Source organism: Neoarius graeffei, chromosome 13 (assembly GCF_027579695.1).
Source record: "Neoarius graeffei isolate fNeoGra1 chromosome 13, fNeoGra1.pri, whole genome shotgun sequence".
Taxonomy (NCBI): Eukaryota; Metazoa; Chordata; class Actinopteri; order Siluriformes; family Ariidae; genus Neoarius; species Neoarius graeffei.
In genome coordinates, this window is record NC_083581.1 from 70,192,782 (window position 1) to 70,212,113 (window position 19,332).

General features: G+C 40.6%; 1 protein-coding gene and 1 long non-coding RNA gene across 13 annotated transcripts in view; one reads left to right on the top strand and one right to left on the bottom strand.

Annotated features, from left to right (window-relative positions):
* The window catches only part of LOC132897092 (uncharacterized), a 69,136-nt gene extending 61,135 nt beyond the window's left edge, over positions 1-8,001 (top strand). Inside the window, exon 3 of the long non-coding RNA XR_009656239.1 lies at positions 7,864-8,001. This is a non-coding gene — a long non-coding RNA (uncharacterized LOC132897092). The remainder of the gene's footprint in view (positions 1-7,863) is intronic.
* The window catches only part of scn8aa (sodium channel, voltage gated, type VIII, alpha subunit a), a 170,902-nt gene that overhangs the window by 40,615 nt on the left and 110,955 nt on the right, over positions 1-19,332 (bottom strand). For all 12 annotated transcript variants that reach the window (XM_060938434.1, XM_060938436.1, XM_060938437.1 and 9 more), the window contains 5 exons: positions 10,224-10,397; positions 9,637-9,993; positions 8,243-8,710; positions 7,870-7,987; positions 928-1,082 (listed from right to left, as the gene is read on the bottom strand). In XM_060938434.1, the coding sequence (XP_060794417.1) occupies positions 928-1,082; positions 7,870-7,987; positions 8,243-8,710; positions 9,637-9,993; positions 10,224-10,397 (1,272 nt within the window). The remainder of the gene's footprint in view (positions 1-927; positions 1,083-7,869; positions 7,988-8,242; positions 8,711-9,636; positions 9,994-10,223; positions 10,398-19,332) is intronic.

The window sequence follows — 19,332 nt, forward strand, 5'->3', positions numbered from 1 at the left end:
ACGGGGAAAGCCCACCACGTGATGCATGACATAGTATCTTGTATTGTGTCATGGTGAAGCAGGAAAAAAATAGCGGAGAATTTAGGGCCATGTGGCCTTAAATTCATTAACTGTTCTATTTTTTTAAAAACTGAATAAAATTGGAAGTCTGTGCTTCGAATTCAGTAGCTTTCGATCCACTAAACAAAAATAATTGGGTGTCGGGGAAAATTCTTTTTATGACCTCAACTTGAAAAATTTGAAAGGCAGTCTACCTTTAATATAAACCCTTCAAACAACCCACAGCCAGAGCTGCTGTTATAGAAAATTAATCAACACCTTCTGATCGATCAGAATTAAGACATTTTACAGCACTGTGGTATAAATTTGCAAACAATATGGCATTCTGTAAGGCTGGAGAAGATTTGGTTGACTGCTGTGGAACGTTAAAAATGCCAGCACATTACTTGTGAAACTAATTATCAAAGCAGTTTTGTGAGGAACATGCAGGATTAGCAATTGTGCTAACAAAAGCAATGTCAGCTTCCAAAATCTTCTGAAGTAAGACCTGGCTTCTGAATTGCATTAGTTTCTAATTTGGGCTTCATTACTGGTGCACAGGGGAAGAGCCGTGCTAGGAACAGAAATAGAACCTGTTTGATGAATAGTACAGTCCATTAATCACATGGCAGAGGAGTGTGTGTTTCAGGCTCCATTGGTCTGCAGCAAGTGAGTGAACTTCACCTCATGTTAGTTTCTACATAATTACACCATTTTACACAGAGACTAAGACTAAATAAATATGGAGCTGCGAATGCTGTGGTTGAAGACTGTGTGTGTGTGTGTGTGTGTGTGTGTGTGTGTTCACACTGAGCTGAAAGTTTATTAGGTCTACCAGGTTCAATAAAGAACAAACTGGAAGCTCAGTGTCTCTGTGCGTGAACTCACCAAGGCTCCACTGCTCAGGAGAATCATGAAGATGATGAGTGTTTCAAACCAGTTGTGCTCCACAATGAGATAGCAGGTCTTGCGAAGGTACCACCACCTCTTTCCCCAGCCCTCAGTGATGGACACATCACAGCACTTGTAGCGCGCAACACAAGCTGCAAATCAGGACAATTTCCGTCAGCACAAAAGCACCAAAACACTATTCATAGGCAAAATAACAAGCAAAGCATTTAGTAGGATAACGTCCTTGGTTTTAAAAAAAACATGATCAACTGTGAGCTACTGCTCACTTACGTATCCCCCCCCCCACTCTCGCTTATATCAGAATGCAAGCGATCGAAGGAATAGGACACTTATTATGAATGTTGACTTCAACAAATAATGAACCCTCAAACAAGTAAGTAAAGAGCCGTGTCTCTCCCCAGGGATTTCAAACAGTATCCTGGTAAACTGTCATTCTGAAATAGCATTTTGCTTCTTGAAATAGCGTCAAAATCCATGCTATATGTTTCGTAAATACATTCAGTCGGTTAACAGGAAGTCGATGTGCGACAGACGTGAAAACAGTATACATGGTATAGAACCCCAAGCTGAAGCTCGATACCAAATATCAAGCAGTTGTGATTTGTAGTTGCTGAGAAAAGTGTTATGAAAATTTTGTAAATCCACCCTATATGTTTTGTAAGTGACAATTTCCACAAAAAAAAAGGGTGATTTCAGACGGACAGAAATATGGACGGACGGACAAACAGAGGTAAACCAGTATCCCCACCCCCCACCCCCCTTCGGAACAGGGGTATAATAATAAAAAAAAAAACTAGAAGGACACTCGGTAGAGTGCATTCCTCCACCAAGCCACATATTTGGATTTGCATCAAAATCTAATCAATTGCTCCTTGGCCCATGGTTCACCTTTCCTCAAAATTTTCATCAAAATCTTTTTACTACTTTTTGAGTTATATTGGGAACAAACAAACAAAGGTGAAAACATAAATACAATTATTATTATTATTATTATTATGTATCTTTTCTTGTCAAAGGAGTGGTACCATTATGGGAACACTTTTTGTACCCTTAGTATATACAGTACTGTGCAAAAGTCTTTGGCACCCATATATATATATATATATATATATATATATATATATATATATATATATATATATATATATATATATTTCCAATACAAACTTTGTTATAGATTTCTATTTTATGACTTCTACGTTATCGAGTCAGTACAAAAACATTTTACAGTTCCAAACATCTCATCTCATCTCATTATCTGTAGCCGCTTTATCCTTCTACAGGGTCGCAGGCAAGCTGGAGCCTATCCCAGCTGACTACGGGCGAAAGGCGGGGTACACCCTGGACAAGTCGCCAGGTCATCACAGGGCTGACACATAGACACAGACAACCATTCACACTCACATTCACACCTACGGTCAATTTAGAGTCACCAGTTAACCTAACCTGCATGTCTTTGGACTGTGGGGGAAACCGGAGCACCCGGAGGAAACCCACGCAGACACGGGGAGAACATGCAAACTCCGCACAGAAAGGCCCTCACCGGCCACGGGGCTCGAACCCGGACCTTCTTGCTGTGAGGCGACAGCGCTAACCACTACACCACAAAATTAAACGTTACAGGAAAAAAAAAAGTTTCTATCTGAGCAGTATATTCCATAACAGAGCACTTTTCCGATGAAAAAAGAAAACATAATGAAGGCTGCTGGGTTTTGGTGCAAAATTAAGAAGCAAATGTGACAGTCAAAGTGTCCAGAAGAACTGTGGCTGGTTCTGTAAGATGCTCAGTAAAACCTACAGCTCATTTCCGCATAAAACTGCACTCACTGGACCTGAGACTACTATTTATTTTTTAAAGCAAAGGGTCGACTCGTCTCACACCAAATATTGACTTTGCTTCATTTATTATGGCGTACTGCTTACTGTTTATAGTATTTTTTTAATGTTGAAACATTTCATTTCATTATTTTTAAGCCATTTTTGGTCGACAGCATTTCTTTACAACATGTGCCTAAGACTTTGACAGTTCTGTATATATTTTACCTAGAAAGGTGCATGTAGTTCCAAGTTAAAGCTTTAAAATTTAACTACAGTCAAACTACCTAAATCTATCTTAAAAGGGTACAGTATATATACATTTCCTGGAGAAATATACATGAATTAAGATAAGGGTTCCACAAGGAAAGTCAGAGTTTATCACCATTTTTTTCTGAGAGTGTATCGTGTTGCATGTTGCATTCAACATACATCATACTTCTGTATTTCTAACTTCCAACTCGGAGAAATGAAAGAAAATGCCCCTTCAACTTAGAATTTCTATTCGTAAACTACTTTAAATGCGTTTATAGGCGCATTTACTTTAGATCAATCAACACAGACATATTAGTTGGTTAAATCTGGGACACTGACTGTACAGTTCGCTGTTTTGAAAAAGTAAATACATCACTACTGAAAGCTGGCTAGCTTGTTGCTAACAAAACAAATACTTTCACAATTTGTAGCTTAAAAAGTATACTAAGCTTGAACATTCCATCATTCCGAGTTACGAGATTTCCAATTCCAAGTTGAGTCAAATGTAGCATATGTACAATGTATGTGTATGATGATTTTGGAAAAGCCATCAGATGTCAGTGTGGCAGAAAGTGCATCTTTCTGCCTATAAAGATATTTTGACAGCTGAACTTATATTAACCTGAAAAATATATTTTGCCAGTACTATATGGAACACCATCCAGCCATTATCTGTAACCACTTGTCCTGTGCAGGGTTGTGGGCAAGCTGGAGCCTATCCCAACTGACTAGGGCGAGAGGCTGGGTACACCCTGGACAAGTGGCCACGTCATCACAGGGCTGACATATAGAGACAAACAACCATTCACACATCTTCACATTCACACCTACGGTCAATTTAGAGCCACCAATTGACCTAACCTGCATGTCTTTGGACTGTAGGGGAAACCGGAGCGCCCGGAGGAAACCCACGCGGACACGGGGAGAACACGCAAACGCCACACAGAAAGGCCCTCGCCAGCCACTGGGTTAGAACCCAGAACCTTCTTGCTGTGAGGTGACAGTGCTAACCACTACACCACGGTGCTGCCCACTATATGGAAATGTTTGCCAAAAAAAAAAAAAAGTTCAAAAAATTTATATTTACATACAAAAATGTCCAAATTTCATCATGTAAAGGGTTTCCCAGGCCACTACACAGACATTCTGAATGACTTCATTGTTTGTTGTTTGGTTTTGATCAAAATGTGTTTAATGTAATACCACAGTAGCAGCTTAAATGCCACACCAGTAATGAATTTGTCCTAATGTCTATCATTAAAAAATAGAAATATTCTGTAAAAATATACATCAAAGAACAATTTCTATTTGTATTGTGATGTTTGATATTAATATTGTACAACCCCGATTATTTAAAAGTTGGAACGCTGCGTAAAACATAAAAAAAAAAAAAGAACGGAATGATTTGCAAATCATTGATGACCTGTATTCAATTAAATACAAGATATTTAATATTCAACCTGATAAACTTTGTTGTTTTTTGTAAATATACACTCATTTTAAATTTCATGCTTGCAACGTGTTCCAAAAAAGGAGGGACAGGGGCATGTTTACCACTGTGTTACATCACCTTTTCTTTTAACAACACTCAGTAAGCGCTTGGGAACTGAAGACACTAATTTAAGTTTTGAAAGTGAAATTCTTTCCAATTCTTGCTTGACATATGACTTCAGTTCTCCATTGTTGTATTTTGCACTTCATAATGTGCCACACATTTTTAACAGGAGGCAGGCCAGCCAGTTTAGCACCTACACTCTTTTACTACAAAGTCACTCTGCTTGGACACACGTGCAGAATGTGGTTTGGCATTGTCTTGCTGGAATAAGCACATTGTCAGAAATGGGGGTACAGTCGGAGTCCATTTCTGTCTCCCAAGGTACAGTCTACACTGATGTACCCCCCAGGGCTCATTACTGGATTTCAAGGTAACTGTGTACCTTTTTAGGGTTAAAAAGGTACATACAGTGTCTTGCAAAAGTATACATCCCCGTTAGTGTTTGTCCTGTTTTGTCGCATTACAAGCTGGAATTAAAATGGACTTCTGGAGGGTTAGCACCATTTGATTTACACAACACGCCTTCCACTTTAAAGGTGAAAATTGTTGTTTTATTGTGACACAAACAATAATTAAGATGAAAAAAAAACAGAAATCTGGAGTGTGTATAGGTATTCACCCCCTTTTGTATGAAACCCCGAAATAAGACCTGGTCCAACCAATTCACTTCATAAGTCACATAATTAGCTGATTAAGAGCCACCTGTGTGCAATCAAAGTGTCACACGATCTGTCACATGATGTCTGTATAAATCAATCTGTTCTGGAAGGACCCTGACTCTGCAACACTACTAAGCAAGCAACATGAAAACCAAGAAGCACTCCAAACAGGTCAGAGACAAAGTTGTGGAGAAGTATAGATCAGGGTTGGGTTATAAAAAATATCCCAAACTTTGAATATCTCACGGAGCACCATTAAATCCATTATAGCAAAATGGAAAGAATATGGCACCACTACAAACCTGAAAAGAGAAGGCCCCGCCCACCAAAACCCACAGACCGGGCAAGGAGGGCATTAATCAGAGATGCAACAAAGACATCAAAGATAACACTGAAGGAGCTGCAAAGCTCCACAGTGGAGATGGGAGTATCTGTCCATAGGACCACTTTAAGCCGTACATTCCACAGAGCGGGGCTTTATGGAAGAGTGGCCAGAATAAAGTAATTGCTTAATAAAACACATTTGGAGTTTGCCCAACAGCATGTAACAGACTCCCCAAACACATGGAAGAAGATTCTCTGGTCAAATGAAACTAAAATTGAACTTTTTGGCCATCATGGGAAATGCCATGTGTGGCACAAACCCAACACCCTGAGAACACCATTCCTACAGTGAAGCATGGTGGTGGCAGCATCATGCTGTGGGGATACTTTTCATCTGCAGGGACAGGAAAGCTGGTCAGGACTGAAGGAAAGATGGATGGCACTAAATATAGGGCAATTCTGGAGGAAAACCTGTTTGAGTCGGCCAGAGGTTTGAGACTGGGACGAAGGCTCACGTTCCAGCAGGAGAATGACCCTAAATATACTGCTAAATCTACACTGGAGTGGTTGAAAGGGAAACATTTAAATGTCTTGGAATGGCCTAGTCAAAGCCCAGGTGTCAATCCAATCAAGAATCTGTGGCATAACTTGAAGATTGTTGTACAACAAAGCAACCCATCTAACTTGAAGGAGTTGGAGCAGTTATGCCTTGAGGAATGGGCAAAAATCCCAGTGGCTAGATGTGCTAAGCTAATAGAGACATACAGTACCCCAAGAGACTTTCAGCTGTAATTGCAGTAAAAGGTGGGTCTACAAAGTATTGACTTTGGGGGTGGGGGGGGGGGGGTGAATACCTGTGTACACTCCAGATTTCTGGGGGTTTGGGGTTTTTTTCATCTTAACTATTGTTTGTGTTATAATAAAACAACAATTTTCACCTTTAAAGTGGTAGGCATGTTGGTGCTAACCCCCCATTTTAATTCCAGTTTGTAATGCGACAAAACAGGACAAACACCAAGGGGGATGAATACTTTTGCAAGACGCTGTACATAGTGTCCCAACTTTTTTGCAGTTGAAGACATTATTGTTTTCCTCAATATTATATAGTGATAGAATAGTGATAGAATATTAATACGGAATTGTATTTTCTTTGACTCTTTTACTTCATTTTTATGACATTAGAATTTTTTGCTTGCAAAATTAATGAAGCATTCGAGTCTGAAATGTCTTTGAATTCCTAAAATTTTTTAGGTTTTTTTTTTAATAGTCCTTCATTCACTGTTCAAGCAATTTAAATGCATTTAAAAGTACTGTATTTATTTCTTTTTATATTTTCTGATTTGCCATTTATTCGCTACTAAACTGACATCTAATAATCTGAAAATGATAAATATTTATATATTCAATTTTATATACACAAACTGTTAGATTTAACCAGTCTCTTCAGTGTTGAATTGTTAGATTTAATGTTAGATTTAAAGCTGCATTAAGTGATTTAAGTTAGCCTTATTGCTGCACAAGGTGAATCATTTGTTAAGAATTTATGATTTTAATATTTTAGCTTTTCATCCTTTAGTTTTAGATCCTTTTAAACTATTTCTGTTTAACTTGGCATTAATTTCTGATGTATTTGACCTTCTTCATAGACTAGACATATTATCTGTGTTTAAAAATTCCATCACTATCTTAAGTACATATTGCCCTATTTTATATCTGACCTGAAGGGGTGTACGTAAACAATGACCATTAAAATCTGTCTGTACCTTGCTATCATGTCATATCATCAGAAATATGTCATTATGTTTATGATTGATTCAAGATTTACACACACACACTGATGGAGATTATGTGACCTGCCCCAGATCAAGGTCCCCTCAATTGCATGCAAGTGAGGAGACAAACATGTCTGACATCATAGTCTGACACACACACACACACACACACACACACACACACACACTCCTACGCACACACATCCCACACACACACCCCTATTCACGCCAGTGATTCGCATACACACACACACACACACACACACACACACACACACTCCGCCTTCACACAGATAAACAAAAAGTATAAAAAGTTTTTGTGGATTTTCCATCTTCGGTGAAAACTGTGAATAAACGACGGTGAAACCAATCTCTGGGTCTCTGTCTGTTCTTCGCGGTTTTCGCCCCAGAATTCTGCGGTGGCACGAGGGCAGTGATCTCGAGATCACTCCGGCTGAGTCCGAGGGCAAGAGGTGAAATAATCTTTCACAAACTCTATGTAATTAAGTTTGTGTGTTTATTTTTCTTTAAGTGATACCTTCGGTCCAGCACGGCTCTGGGTCAACGTACTCCTCCACTGCCTCGACCACCACAGCCTCCTCGACCTCCGGCTTAATGTCTATCGTGCTGCCTTCTGACGAGCTGCTGTCATCCAGCTAACAAACGTGAACAGTTTTACAGTAGGTCATACTTTGATGATACACTTTAATAATCACACACCAACAGTGCAACTATTTTACACACATGCATTCATTGTCATATTTATCCAAGTGTTTGTTTAAGATTCTTAAAATTCCACCTTCTGTTGATGTATATTTGTATAATCCTGTTCTGTAGGCCTTTTTTGTTGATTGTTAGTTTTAGTTCTGATCAACATTTAATCATCATACGCCTGATCTTAAATGACTCACCCCGTCTTTGCTGCCCTCAAAGTCTGACTCGCTGCTGAAGTCCTCCGTGTTCAGGTTTTCAAAGTCAGACTCCCCTGCCGCGATAGGCACACACACGGTCAGATTGGGGTTGTGGATGAAGGACATGTGGTCCTCGTCGATCATGTATTTGCCCACACTGCTGCCGATGCCACTGGTGGTACCGTTGGCATCTTTCTGGTAGTCCAACTCGCGGTTGAGGTCCGTGTGGTTAGTGATGCAATTCAGTTTCTTGTCGTACAGCTCGTCCAGAGGCTTGGCCTCGTCCACCGCCTTCCTTTGGAGGATAACTTGCACTGACTGACGAGTTTTGGCCTTTACCCATCCGAAGCCACTTTTGATACGGTTCACAGAGATCTGCAGGTTGTTCATCTCTCCATCATCGTCTGTAGCTGCCAGGTTGTCTGCGCTGAATGAGCTCAGCAGCAAGGCAAGGAATAGATTCAGCACCTGACGAGCCAAGCAGGACACAGTTACAACCCTGATACCACATTCTGCATTTACTAACCACCCAGCCATGTGTTCTGTCAAACACTGCACACTTTATCATGAAGAAAAGCTTAGGAGCTACATTGGAAGCTTTTCACATAAAATACTAAATTAATTTAGTAAGTGATTATAGAAAATTGTGCGCTGATTGGTCGAGAAATACGGACTAGTTCTCGATAATCACCTCGAGGAACTCGGCAAAATGGCGGCCAATCGCTTTGTCATCATAAGTGAGGAAGAATTACCGTACAAATGATGAAAGAAAACGCTGTTCCTAAAAGCACTAAAGATGCTACGAGGTTTGGTCTAAAATTATTCAAAGGTAAGCTGGAATTGTGATTTATTTTATCTGTTTCAAAACAAAGTATTTTATGTGAGTCGGTGTAGATAAGTGGGAGGAGTCTGCATGCGCCTTCATTACATTTACATGTCGCTTTTGAAGTTTATCTGTCTAAAATCCTTCCCGCACCATATGGCGCATTAGGTGGTGCCGATCTCCGTTTCTGTAGCTCTCGGCCTCTTGCCTATTACATAGCTAGGGATACAATTGGGGGCTGGTCCTCTGCTAACCATGAGAGTTTGACTCCCCACTCACATCTGTATTGCAGCGTGCCTTGCCAGACGGCAGTAGGTACCATTTTTATGATGGTCTTTGGTATGACCCGACCGTGAGTAGAACTCGCGACCTCCCGATCGAGAGGCGGACACGCTAACCACTAGGCCAATTCACGATTATGAAGTTTATATGTATTTATACTCAAACAATTATCCGTCTCAGGCTCAGTGAATATCGGTGAATAATTATTCACCGATATTCACTTCGCCTTTGGTGAATAATTGTTAAATCTCAGTGCAGCAGCTCACTAAAACTAAATCTGAACTCTTACCACTAAGTTTCCAATGACCATGACCATCATAAACACGATGAGACACATGGCCTGACCCGCCACCTCCATGCAGTCCCACATTGTCTCGATCCACTCTCCGCACAGCACACGGAACACGATCAAGAATGAGTGGAAGAAGTCGTTCATGTGCCAACGAGGCAGCTTGCAGTCAACATGAATCTTACACACACAGTCCCTGTAGTTCTTCCCAAACAGCTGCATGCCCACCACGGCAAAGATGAAGACAATGATGGCCAGGACCAGAGTCAGGTTCCCCAGAGCACCCACCGAGTTCCCAATGATCTTTATCAGCATGTTCAAAGTGGGCCAAGACTTAGCCAGCTTAAACACTCGCAGCTGAAGGTTGCACATGAAACAGCAAACAAGCGAGAAGAGAAGAGAAGAGAAGAGAAGAGAAGAGAAGAGAAGAGAAGAGAAGAGAAGAGAAGAGAAGAGAAGAGAAGAGAAGAGAAGAATGAAATTCAAGGAGGATAAGCTTGTGGAATTGTTTTAAAACAAAATATAATTTCGCTTTCAGAGCTACAATATTCCTAACACACTGTGTAGAGTTATGGTTGAGTGTTTACCAATCGGAATGATCTGAGCACAGACAGGCCCTCCACGTTAGCCAGTCCAAGCTCCATCAAGCTCAGGCTCACGATAAAACCATCAAAGATGTTCCAGCCCTCCTGGAAGTAATAGTAAGGGTCCATCGCAACCAGTTTGGCCACCATTTCGGCAGTGAAGATTCCAGTGAATACCTAGAAAAGACATCAGTTTTAAATATTTGTTTTAACATCCTAAAATTAAAAAATAGATGCTCTCCAAATTACAGTAGCACTAACTTTATAATGGTATATTTAAACTATGTTGGCTGGCTTTTTTCGTGGTATATCAGATATCAGGGTGGCACGGTGGTGTAGTGGTTAGTGCTGTCGCCTCACAGCAAGAAGGTCTGGGTTCGAGCCCCGGGGCCGGCGAGGGCCTTTCTGTGTGGAGTTTGCATGTTCTCCCCGTGTCCACGTGGGTTTCCTCCGGGTGCTCCGGTTTCCCCCACAGTCCAAAGACATGCAGGTTAGGTTAACTGGTGACTCTAAATTGACCGTAGGTGTGAATGTGAGTGTGAATGGTTGTCTGTGTCTATGTGTCAGCCCTGTGATGACCTGGCGACTTGTCCAGGGTGTACCCCGCCTTTCGCCCGTAGTCAGCTGGGATAGGCTCCAGCTTGCCTGCAACCCTGTAGAAGGATAAAGCGGCTAGAGATGATGAGATGAGATGAGATATCAGATATCGAGTCGAAGACTCGTTCAGTATCATGCTAGCTGAATGGAATATATCTGATATACCACGAAAAAAATCCAGCCATTATTATTATTATTATTATACATTCATGTTGGGTGTTCAACGCAGCTTTCTCTTTCAAAATTCTCTCAAAATCTTCCGTATTTAATTAAGCAAACCTGGCGGCCATGTTTGTTTACAAATTGTCCCAGTCGCTCACTCGCTAGCACAGAAGTTTTACATCTCCGACATGTAACATCATGTTGCCTTGACAACCGTGCAATATCGTAAACCATATTCAACGCTTATTCTCCAGTGGGTAGAGTGATGTTATACACATAGGATAAGCGATATGCGAACAATATTGCATGCTATCAAACCAAATGAATGAAACCTGCTAGAAGGGAATAGAACACATTGTTATTCCATCGAACAAGTCTCCTGTATGTATAATAATATGGTATATTAGCTTAATCATACTGCAGTGCTTTTTTTTTTAGAATAAATCAGACGGTTTGAAAAAGGAAATGAGTACAGAAGCTTAATAACAACGTTGTCATTATATCTGAACTGATGATTATATCTGTGATTTGAAGCGCTCGATAATTTGGCTCTGTGTTATTAAGCCACTCATAACAGATCCATATCAAGGCTTATATGGAAACAAGGCAGAATAATGGACCACTTATATTTCCATCTAAAAAGTCTTCCGAAACCTCAGGAGCATTAAAAAGGCACTGTTGCATTCTTGAATGTGATGGTCAGAAATTGTTGATTAATTTTCGATAACAGCATTTCTGACAGTAGTGCCAGCTGCAAGGTTTACATGAATGTTCTCATTCTAGTACATTATTGTGTCTATAATAATAACACCACACTACACAGGGACTTTATGACGATGGAAATGTTAAGAAATAATAATAATAATAATAATAATAATAATAATAATAATAATAAACTTTATTAGGCACAGGGTTTCAAAACCTGACACTTATTTACATGAAAGATGTGCATAACATAACTATAAATGAGTGGCAAATATATAACAAATAGAATAAATGAAAATATAAGAATGTGGATAAAAACATTAAAGCTGTACTGCCTTTCAGATTTTTCAAGTGTAGGTCATAAAAAGAATTTTCCCCAACACCCGATTATTTTTGTTTAGTGAACTGAAAGCGACTGAATTCGAATCACAGACTTCCAATTTTATTATTATTTTTAAAATAGAACAATTAATGAATTTAAGGCCACGTGGCCCTAAATTCTCCGCTATTTTTTCCTGCTTCACCATGACCCAATACAAGATACTACGTCATGCATCACGTGGTGGGCTTTCCCTGTTCGCGCAAGGCATTGTGGGATACAAATTTGAAACAGGAGAGAAAAATGGAGGACGCGAGTGTGCGAATGAAACGTGAAAGATCAACTACACTAACGGAAAGAAAGCGAGAAGAAAAGACGTTATGTTATATATGAAGGAAAGGTAACGCAGGACCAAGCTAATAAATATCAGCGGTCAGCGAGCACCTCGGTGTGATCAGCTGTTCGTTTAGCGACAGAATGATGGAACTTTCAGTGCAAGGTCAAAGGTAAACCTGCGCATGCGCACACACACGGACTTCCTCTGTCTGCTTGACTGCGTGAAGCGAGCGATTTCATGCACATTATTTGCTTTAATCCCCTCAAATTAAATAACTTCCCAGCCACAGAATGGCCTGATATTTTGTGAGATATTACAGAAATAAACATATATTGCAATGACCAAATTTCAGAGGGAACTAAATTTCACTGATTTTATGAAATCAAAAGGTCGTCTAGCTTTAAAACTTATAACAATTTGTATTGACAGTGGAAACTTTAAGAAATTTCTTTAAGTTAATCTAGAACATTTTTAGCTATATACATAGCCAATAGTGTGGCCAAAATGATTTAACACACTTAGAGTTTATAACTATAGAATCCAGACTGTTGAATAATTGAGCAGCAGAATATTTAAACAATCTATAACCAGACTTGGATGATATTTCGTCCATGTGAGTGTTAGATTTGTTTCTTGTGTTGTAGTTCTGTACTTCAGAATTGCAGAAAAACGTTCCTGAGGTATGACGGGCAAAGTCCTTTCAAGCATTTGAATACAAATAAGCACTTACAGTAATGCTTTTATGGCTGAGGACTACAGTTGGCTTGCTAACGTTGGGACTGCGGTTGTCATGAACAGTTTTGCACTCAAGTTTCCATTAACGAAGCGTTATAACATCAACGAAACTGACTTCATGTTAAAACTGTTAATGTTATAGTCATGTTGTCTGTTGTCGCCCAAATGAGGATGGGTTCCCTTTTGAGTCTGGTTCCTCTCGAGGTTTTTTCCTCGTGTCGTCTGGGGGAGTTTTTCCTTGCCACCGTCGTCACGGGCTTGCTCATTGCGGATAGATTAGGGATAAAATTAGCTCATGTCTTGGGTCATTCAGATTCTGTAAAGCTGCTTTGGGACAATGTCTATTGTTAAAAGCGCTATACAAATAAACTTGACTTGACTTGACATTTATGGAAAGTCCAACGATCAGTTAAAGGGCTCCAACCCAACTCTCTAATCAAGTTCAGATCGTTCTTCTCTGGTCTTCTTTTGTAGAATAATGTGGGCACCTCTCTTCATCTCTTCTGCAACCTGAGTAATCTGTCAAGGCTTGTCTTGTCAGTATTAGACCAGACTATATCACAGTATTCATACTGTAAAGAGGCGGAATCAAAGAGCCGTGAAGATATTTGCACGTGTCCATAGTAAGATATGTTCTAATCCTCCTCCTCAAAAACAGATTTTTTTTTTAAATAGTGTAATTTCTGCAAGCAATTTTTTTGGCATTTTAGAAGGAGTCTCCAGTGTCAGCACTTTGTAACAGTCAGAAGTTTCAGAAGAACTTTAAGTTTTCAGATAAAGGAAAATCATCAGGAGCAAGGATTTGCAGTTTATCAGGAATGTCAGAGCAAGTTAATTGTTTTTTCCTTATTAACTTATAGAAGAGAGAGGAAAAAAGAGAGGATGGTCAGAGAGCAACTGTAAATAACATAATAAAATATAACTATAAGCAAATAAAAAGCATGACCTTGTTCTTTATTTAATTTTTAAAAATGGTAAGAATTGGTCATCTTAATACCACCCCCCCCCCAAATCATTGATTATTTTCCTATTGCTGGGTTTCAGTCACGTGACTTTTCTTAGCGGTTTTACCGGAAGTGAAATAGCTGGTGGTCTAAATGGCTGCCGTAGTGCAAACAACTAGCGATAACTTATCAGAGAATGCTCGTAATCTAGAAGCCACTGCTCGCTTTAGATATATTCAGAAGATTGCTATGTGCAATGGAATCGACCCCTACAGTCTGGGAAAGAAGGATTTGTCATACGATCTCAAACTACCCTTCAGTCGAGTTCCCTGACATCTCGAACTATCTGGTGTTGCAGACGTCCTTCTACACCACAAAACAGATGAAAGCGTGGAAGAGTATGGAGGCTTACGACTTTTTTGTATGTGGCTGGGTAAAGGACCTTGGTATCAAGTCGCTGCCGAATGAATCCTGGATTGTTTTTGCCCGTGTAGGTATGTTTTTTAAAGCTTTTCGTTCGCGTCTTTACAACGAAGCGCTGCAAGTTGAAGTGAAAACAAACAACAGTCCGCTTGATTCTCACTTGTGTTGGCTCTTATCTCTCAGCTAAATCATTCACAAAGATCATCAGAAACCCCTTTAAAGACCTGGAGCTTAGTTAAACAAGACGGAGAAGTGATCACGGCGCATTGTAACTGTACGGCTGGGGAAGAATTTTGTCGCGACCTTCATGCATATGGACTTTGTGAGGAGGAAACAAAGAATCAGCTGGGGACTTTAGCACTTCGTGACTAAAAAAAGTACCGTAAAATAACGACACACAGCAAGAAAAGTACTTGGAAAACACTAAGGACGTAGCTGAGAGGGAGATACAAACCTTTCACCAAGCGGGCACTGCAAACTCGAGCATGCTTCGACTCGGCTCCCTTCGATTTCAGTGAGAGGTTCGAAAGCCACCTTTCTCCACGTCTTTTTGTGAAATCCTGTGTTCGTTCACCCTTTTTTATTAGTTCACGGGGAACCCTGAAGAAACTTTTATCAGTTTCACGGTTTGATCGATTCAAACAGCCTAAAACAACGCAAGCGTAAGGCATTTTCATGCGAGCAATGCACCTTCTCCGTACAAACGCTTTGTCAACTGAGCTTTGGTAGACCACCAGCTAAAGTTTTGAATAACTAATGAGGCGGATGTGATGTCATGTGAAACCCAGCAATAAAAGCATGCCCTGTCTTTACTTAATAAATTGGTGAGTTGGAATCAGTGCAGATTAGCTGTTCATACGGGATCAACATTCTCACTGAAGTTTATATCATAATGATTTTGTGTCATATAAGCATTCTGCTTTAACTGAGAGAAGTGCCTTGAATCTAGCTTTCAAATCATCCAGCCATCCATTATCTCTAACCGCTTATCCTGTGCAGGGCCGTAGGCAAGCTGGAGCCTATCCCAGCTGACTATGGCTGAGAGGCGGGGTACACCCTGGACAAGTCACCAGGTCATCACAGGGCTGACACAGAGAGACAAACAACCATTCACACACCTTCACATTCACACCTACGGTCAATTTAGAGCCACCAATTAGCCTAACCTGCATGTCTTTGGACTGTAAGGGAAACCGGAGCACCCGTTGGAAACCCATACAGACACGGGGAGAAGATGCAAACTCCACACAGAAAGGCCCGCTGGGCTCAAACCCAGAACCTTCTTGCTGTGAGACGACAGTGCTAACCACTACACCACCGTGCCGCCACTTTCAAATCAATATTTCCTATTAGACAACGCAATTCTGTCCAATCTTCAGAATCCTGATCTGAGTCAAAGCGTGCTGCTATTTTATTTGAAAAGACAATTTTTAAAAATGCACTTTTGCTCATCACGCCTTGTTTGATGGGCAGCTCAGATCCTCCTATCATTCTGAAAGACTATGCAAGCTTGGGGCTTTGAGTCAGCTCTCAGTAGCAGTCCTAATGAAGTCGAACAAGCCCTTAAATCAGACACATCCAAGGCATTTTACTCAGCACATATTAGCAAATAGGGTGCAGTGAAGTAATCAGAGGACGCTGTGACATCTGTAATAAATCTTCCTGCCCTAGCAGGCTGCAGGAGGCTTGAGCTTGGCCAGGATGCATGAGTCACACTTCCTCTAGCCTGGAACAACGTGATCCCAGTCATCATTAACCTCTAAACAGCTGTGCTCCAAACAGCTGAAACCTAACATTAGGCTACTAGCTTGAGAGAAGCTAATATGTGAATAAGCACTGACATCAATATACACACTACGAAGAGCATTAGACATCGACTGAAGTGCCCTCATCTGTGTCAGATGGTTTAGAAAAAGGCTGATGAAGTCTGGCTGTTACTCGACTGGGATATTTGCCAAATTGGCACTGTGGATAAAACATAGTGAAAGGTCATGAAATATAAATATATGTATATATGAATATACAGTTCAGCATAGATGGAGGGATAGCTTCGGGTTTCACATCTTATATAATTATGCCCAAGTGCTATCAGTAATTAAGGCTTTGAGATACTGATCAGAAGGTTGTGAGTTCAAATCCCAAAGACCCCCACCCACCCCACCAGAGCACCCGGAGCAAACCCATGCAGACACGGGGAGAACATGCAAACTCCACACAGAAAGGGCCCTGTCAGTCACTGGGCTTGAACCCAGAACCTTCTTGCTGTGAGGCGACAGTGCTAACCACTACACCACCGTGCCACCCCTTTAAACAAGACATTTACTTGAAAACAAGACAACGACTCGATTGCATCCTGTCTCAGTTGTTATATATATATATATATATATATATATATATATGGCGGCACGGTGGTGTAGTGGTTAGCGCTGTCGCCTCACAGCAAGAAGGTCCTGGGTTCGAGCCCCGGGGCTGGCGAGGGCCTTTCTGTGTGGAGTTTGCATGTTCTCCCCGTGTCCACGTGGGTCCCCTCCGGGTGCTCCGGTTTCCCCCACAGTCCAAAGACATGCAGGTTAGGTTAACTGGTGACTCTAAATTAACCGTAGGTGTGAATGTGAGTGTGAATGGTTGTCTGTGTCTATGTGTCAGCCCTGTGATGACCTGGCGACTTGTCCAGGGTCTACCCCGCCTTTCGCCCGTAGTCAGCTGGGATAGGCTCCAGCTTGCCTGCGACCCTGTAGAACAGGATAAAGCGGCTAGAGATAATGAGATGAGATATATATATATATATATAAAAGCGTCTTGTACAGTAGCTTATCCGATTAATAATCGTGACCTTTGACCTATACAGGCTATGACATCATGGATTCATTACCCACAGCATATCAATCCCACTAATGCTGCTCGAATCACACACGCACACACACATGTCCTGAAGTGACAAAACAGGATCAATACAATGTGTGTGAGCTCTAAACAATCAGACACACAAAGAGACAGTGGCAGAGCAAGAAAGAGCGAGAGAGAGAGATTTAAAAAGAGAGACAAAGATAAAGAGAGAGTCACGTTACACGTCGCTTTATTCAATCAGATGGAAGCAGGAAACTGCACTGATTTTAATATTAGGTACCGTTTTAGAGCTGCTCATCGATCAGGCAGCATGAATTATTAATGCAGGCGTCCCACTGCCTCAGCCTATAGCAATGTCTCTCAATCAGACTACAGACGGGGAGGAGCAGACGTGTGTGTGTCTGAGAGAGAGAGAGAGAGAGAGAGAAAGTGAGAGAGAAGTTGAGACACAGAGTGAGAGAGAGAGAGATACAGAAAAATAGAGACATTGACAGAAAGAGAGATACAGAGAGCAAGAGAGAGAGAAATACAGACAGAGAGCAAGAGAGAGAGAAATACAGAGAGAAATTGAGACAGAAAGAGAGAGATACAGAGAAATAGAGACATTGAGAGAGAGAGAAATTGAGATACTGAGAGAGAGATACAGAGAAATAGAGACATTGAGAGAGAGAGAGAGAGAGAGAGAGAGAGAGAGAAATTGAGATACTGAGAGAGAGATACAGAGAAATAGAGACATTGAGAGAGAGAAATTGAGATACTGAGAGAGAGCGAGAGAGAGATACAGAGAAATAGTGTCAGAGAGAGAGAGAGAAATTGAGATACTGAGAGAGCAAGAGAGAGATACAGAGAAATAGAGAGAGAGAGATACAGACAGAGCGAGAGAGACATTGAGACACAGTGAGAGAGATACAGAGAAATAGAGACATTGAGAGAGATACAGAGAGATACAGAGAGCAAGAGAGAGAAATACAGAGAGAGAAATTGAGACAGAGACCGAGATATAGAGAAATAGAGACATTGAGAGAGATAGAGAGAGAGAGAGAGAGAGAGAGAGAGAGAGAGAGAAATACAGACAGAGTGAGAGAGATGGTCATGGTATTTAAGACATCATGTCTCAAAATGTTTTCTTCCTCACCTACTGCATCAATATCCCACTGATTGCATTTTTTTATTCATTAAAGTCCAACACATCATGCCTTTTTCCATTTATCGGTTTGTTTATTCCTATGGAATGGGAAACCAGTTCATTGCTGTTATTATGCCTCATTAGCAGCTATAAGCTCTTATTCCTTCACCAGCTGTCACGTTACTTACAAACATAAGCACCGACACTGGAGACTCCTTCCATAAATAATCACCTTACTATTATTACTATCATTTTAATCCATTTCTCATTAGTCATAGATTATGTGACAGATTCACCAGACCAGTCTCTGTGAATTGTTGTGACTACAGAAACAATAACTACATTAATATAAACGTGACCGATTAGAGATTAGAGAATCCAACAGTGCTGTGCCATAATAACATGGCCACCCTTTCCATTTATAACTGCCTCTTGTATTCTCAGATGTAGTGTTCAGCTTCCTGAAGACTTGGTCATTATTTCCCTGTCGGACTGTTTGGTCAGTCTTTGCCCATTATTCTTTACATATTTGTTATGCATAATGTCACTTACCGCCTTCTACGGATCAGATCTGGACACTGCAAATACATTGAAAAAGCTTCTTTTTAAAAAAAATAGTTTCTGATGATTTTGGCTCATGTTTTGCACTGCTGCACCAATACAACCCCGATTCCAAAAAAGTTGGGACAAAGTACAAATTGTAAATAAAAATGGAATGCAATAATTTACAGATCTCAAAAACTGATATTGTATTCACAATAGAACATAGACAACATATCAAATGTCGAAAGTGAGACATTTTGAAATTTCATGCCAAATATTGGCTCATTTGAAATTTCATGACAGCAACACATCTCAAAAAAGTTGGGACAGGGGCAATAAGAGGCTGGAAAAGTTAAAGGTACAAAAAAGGAACA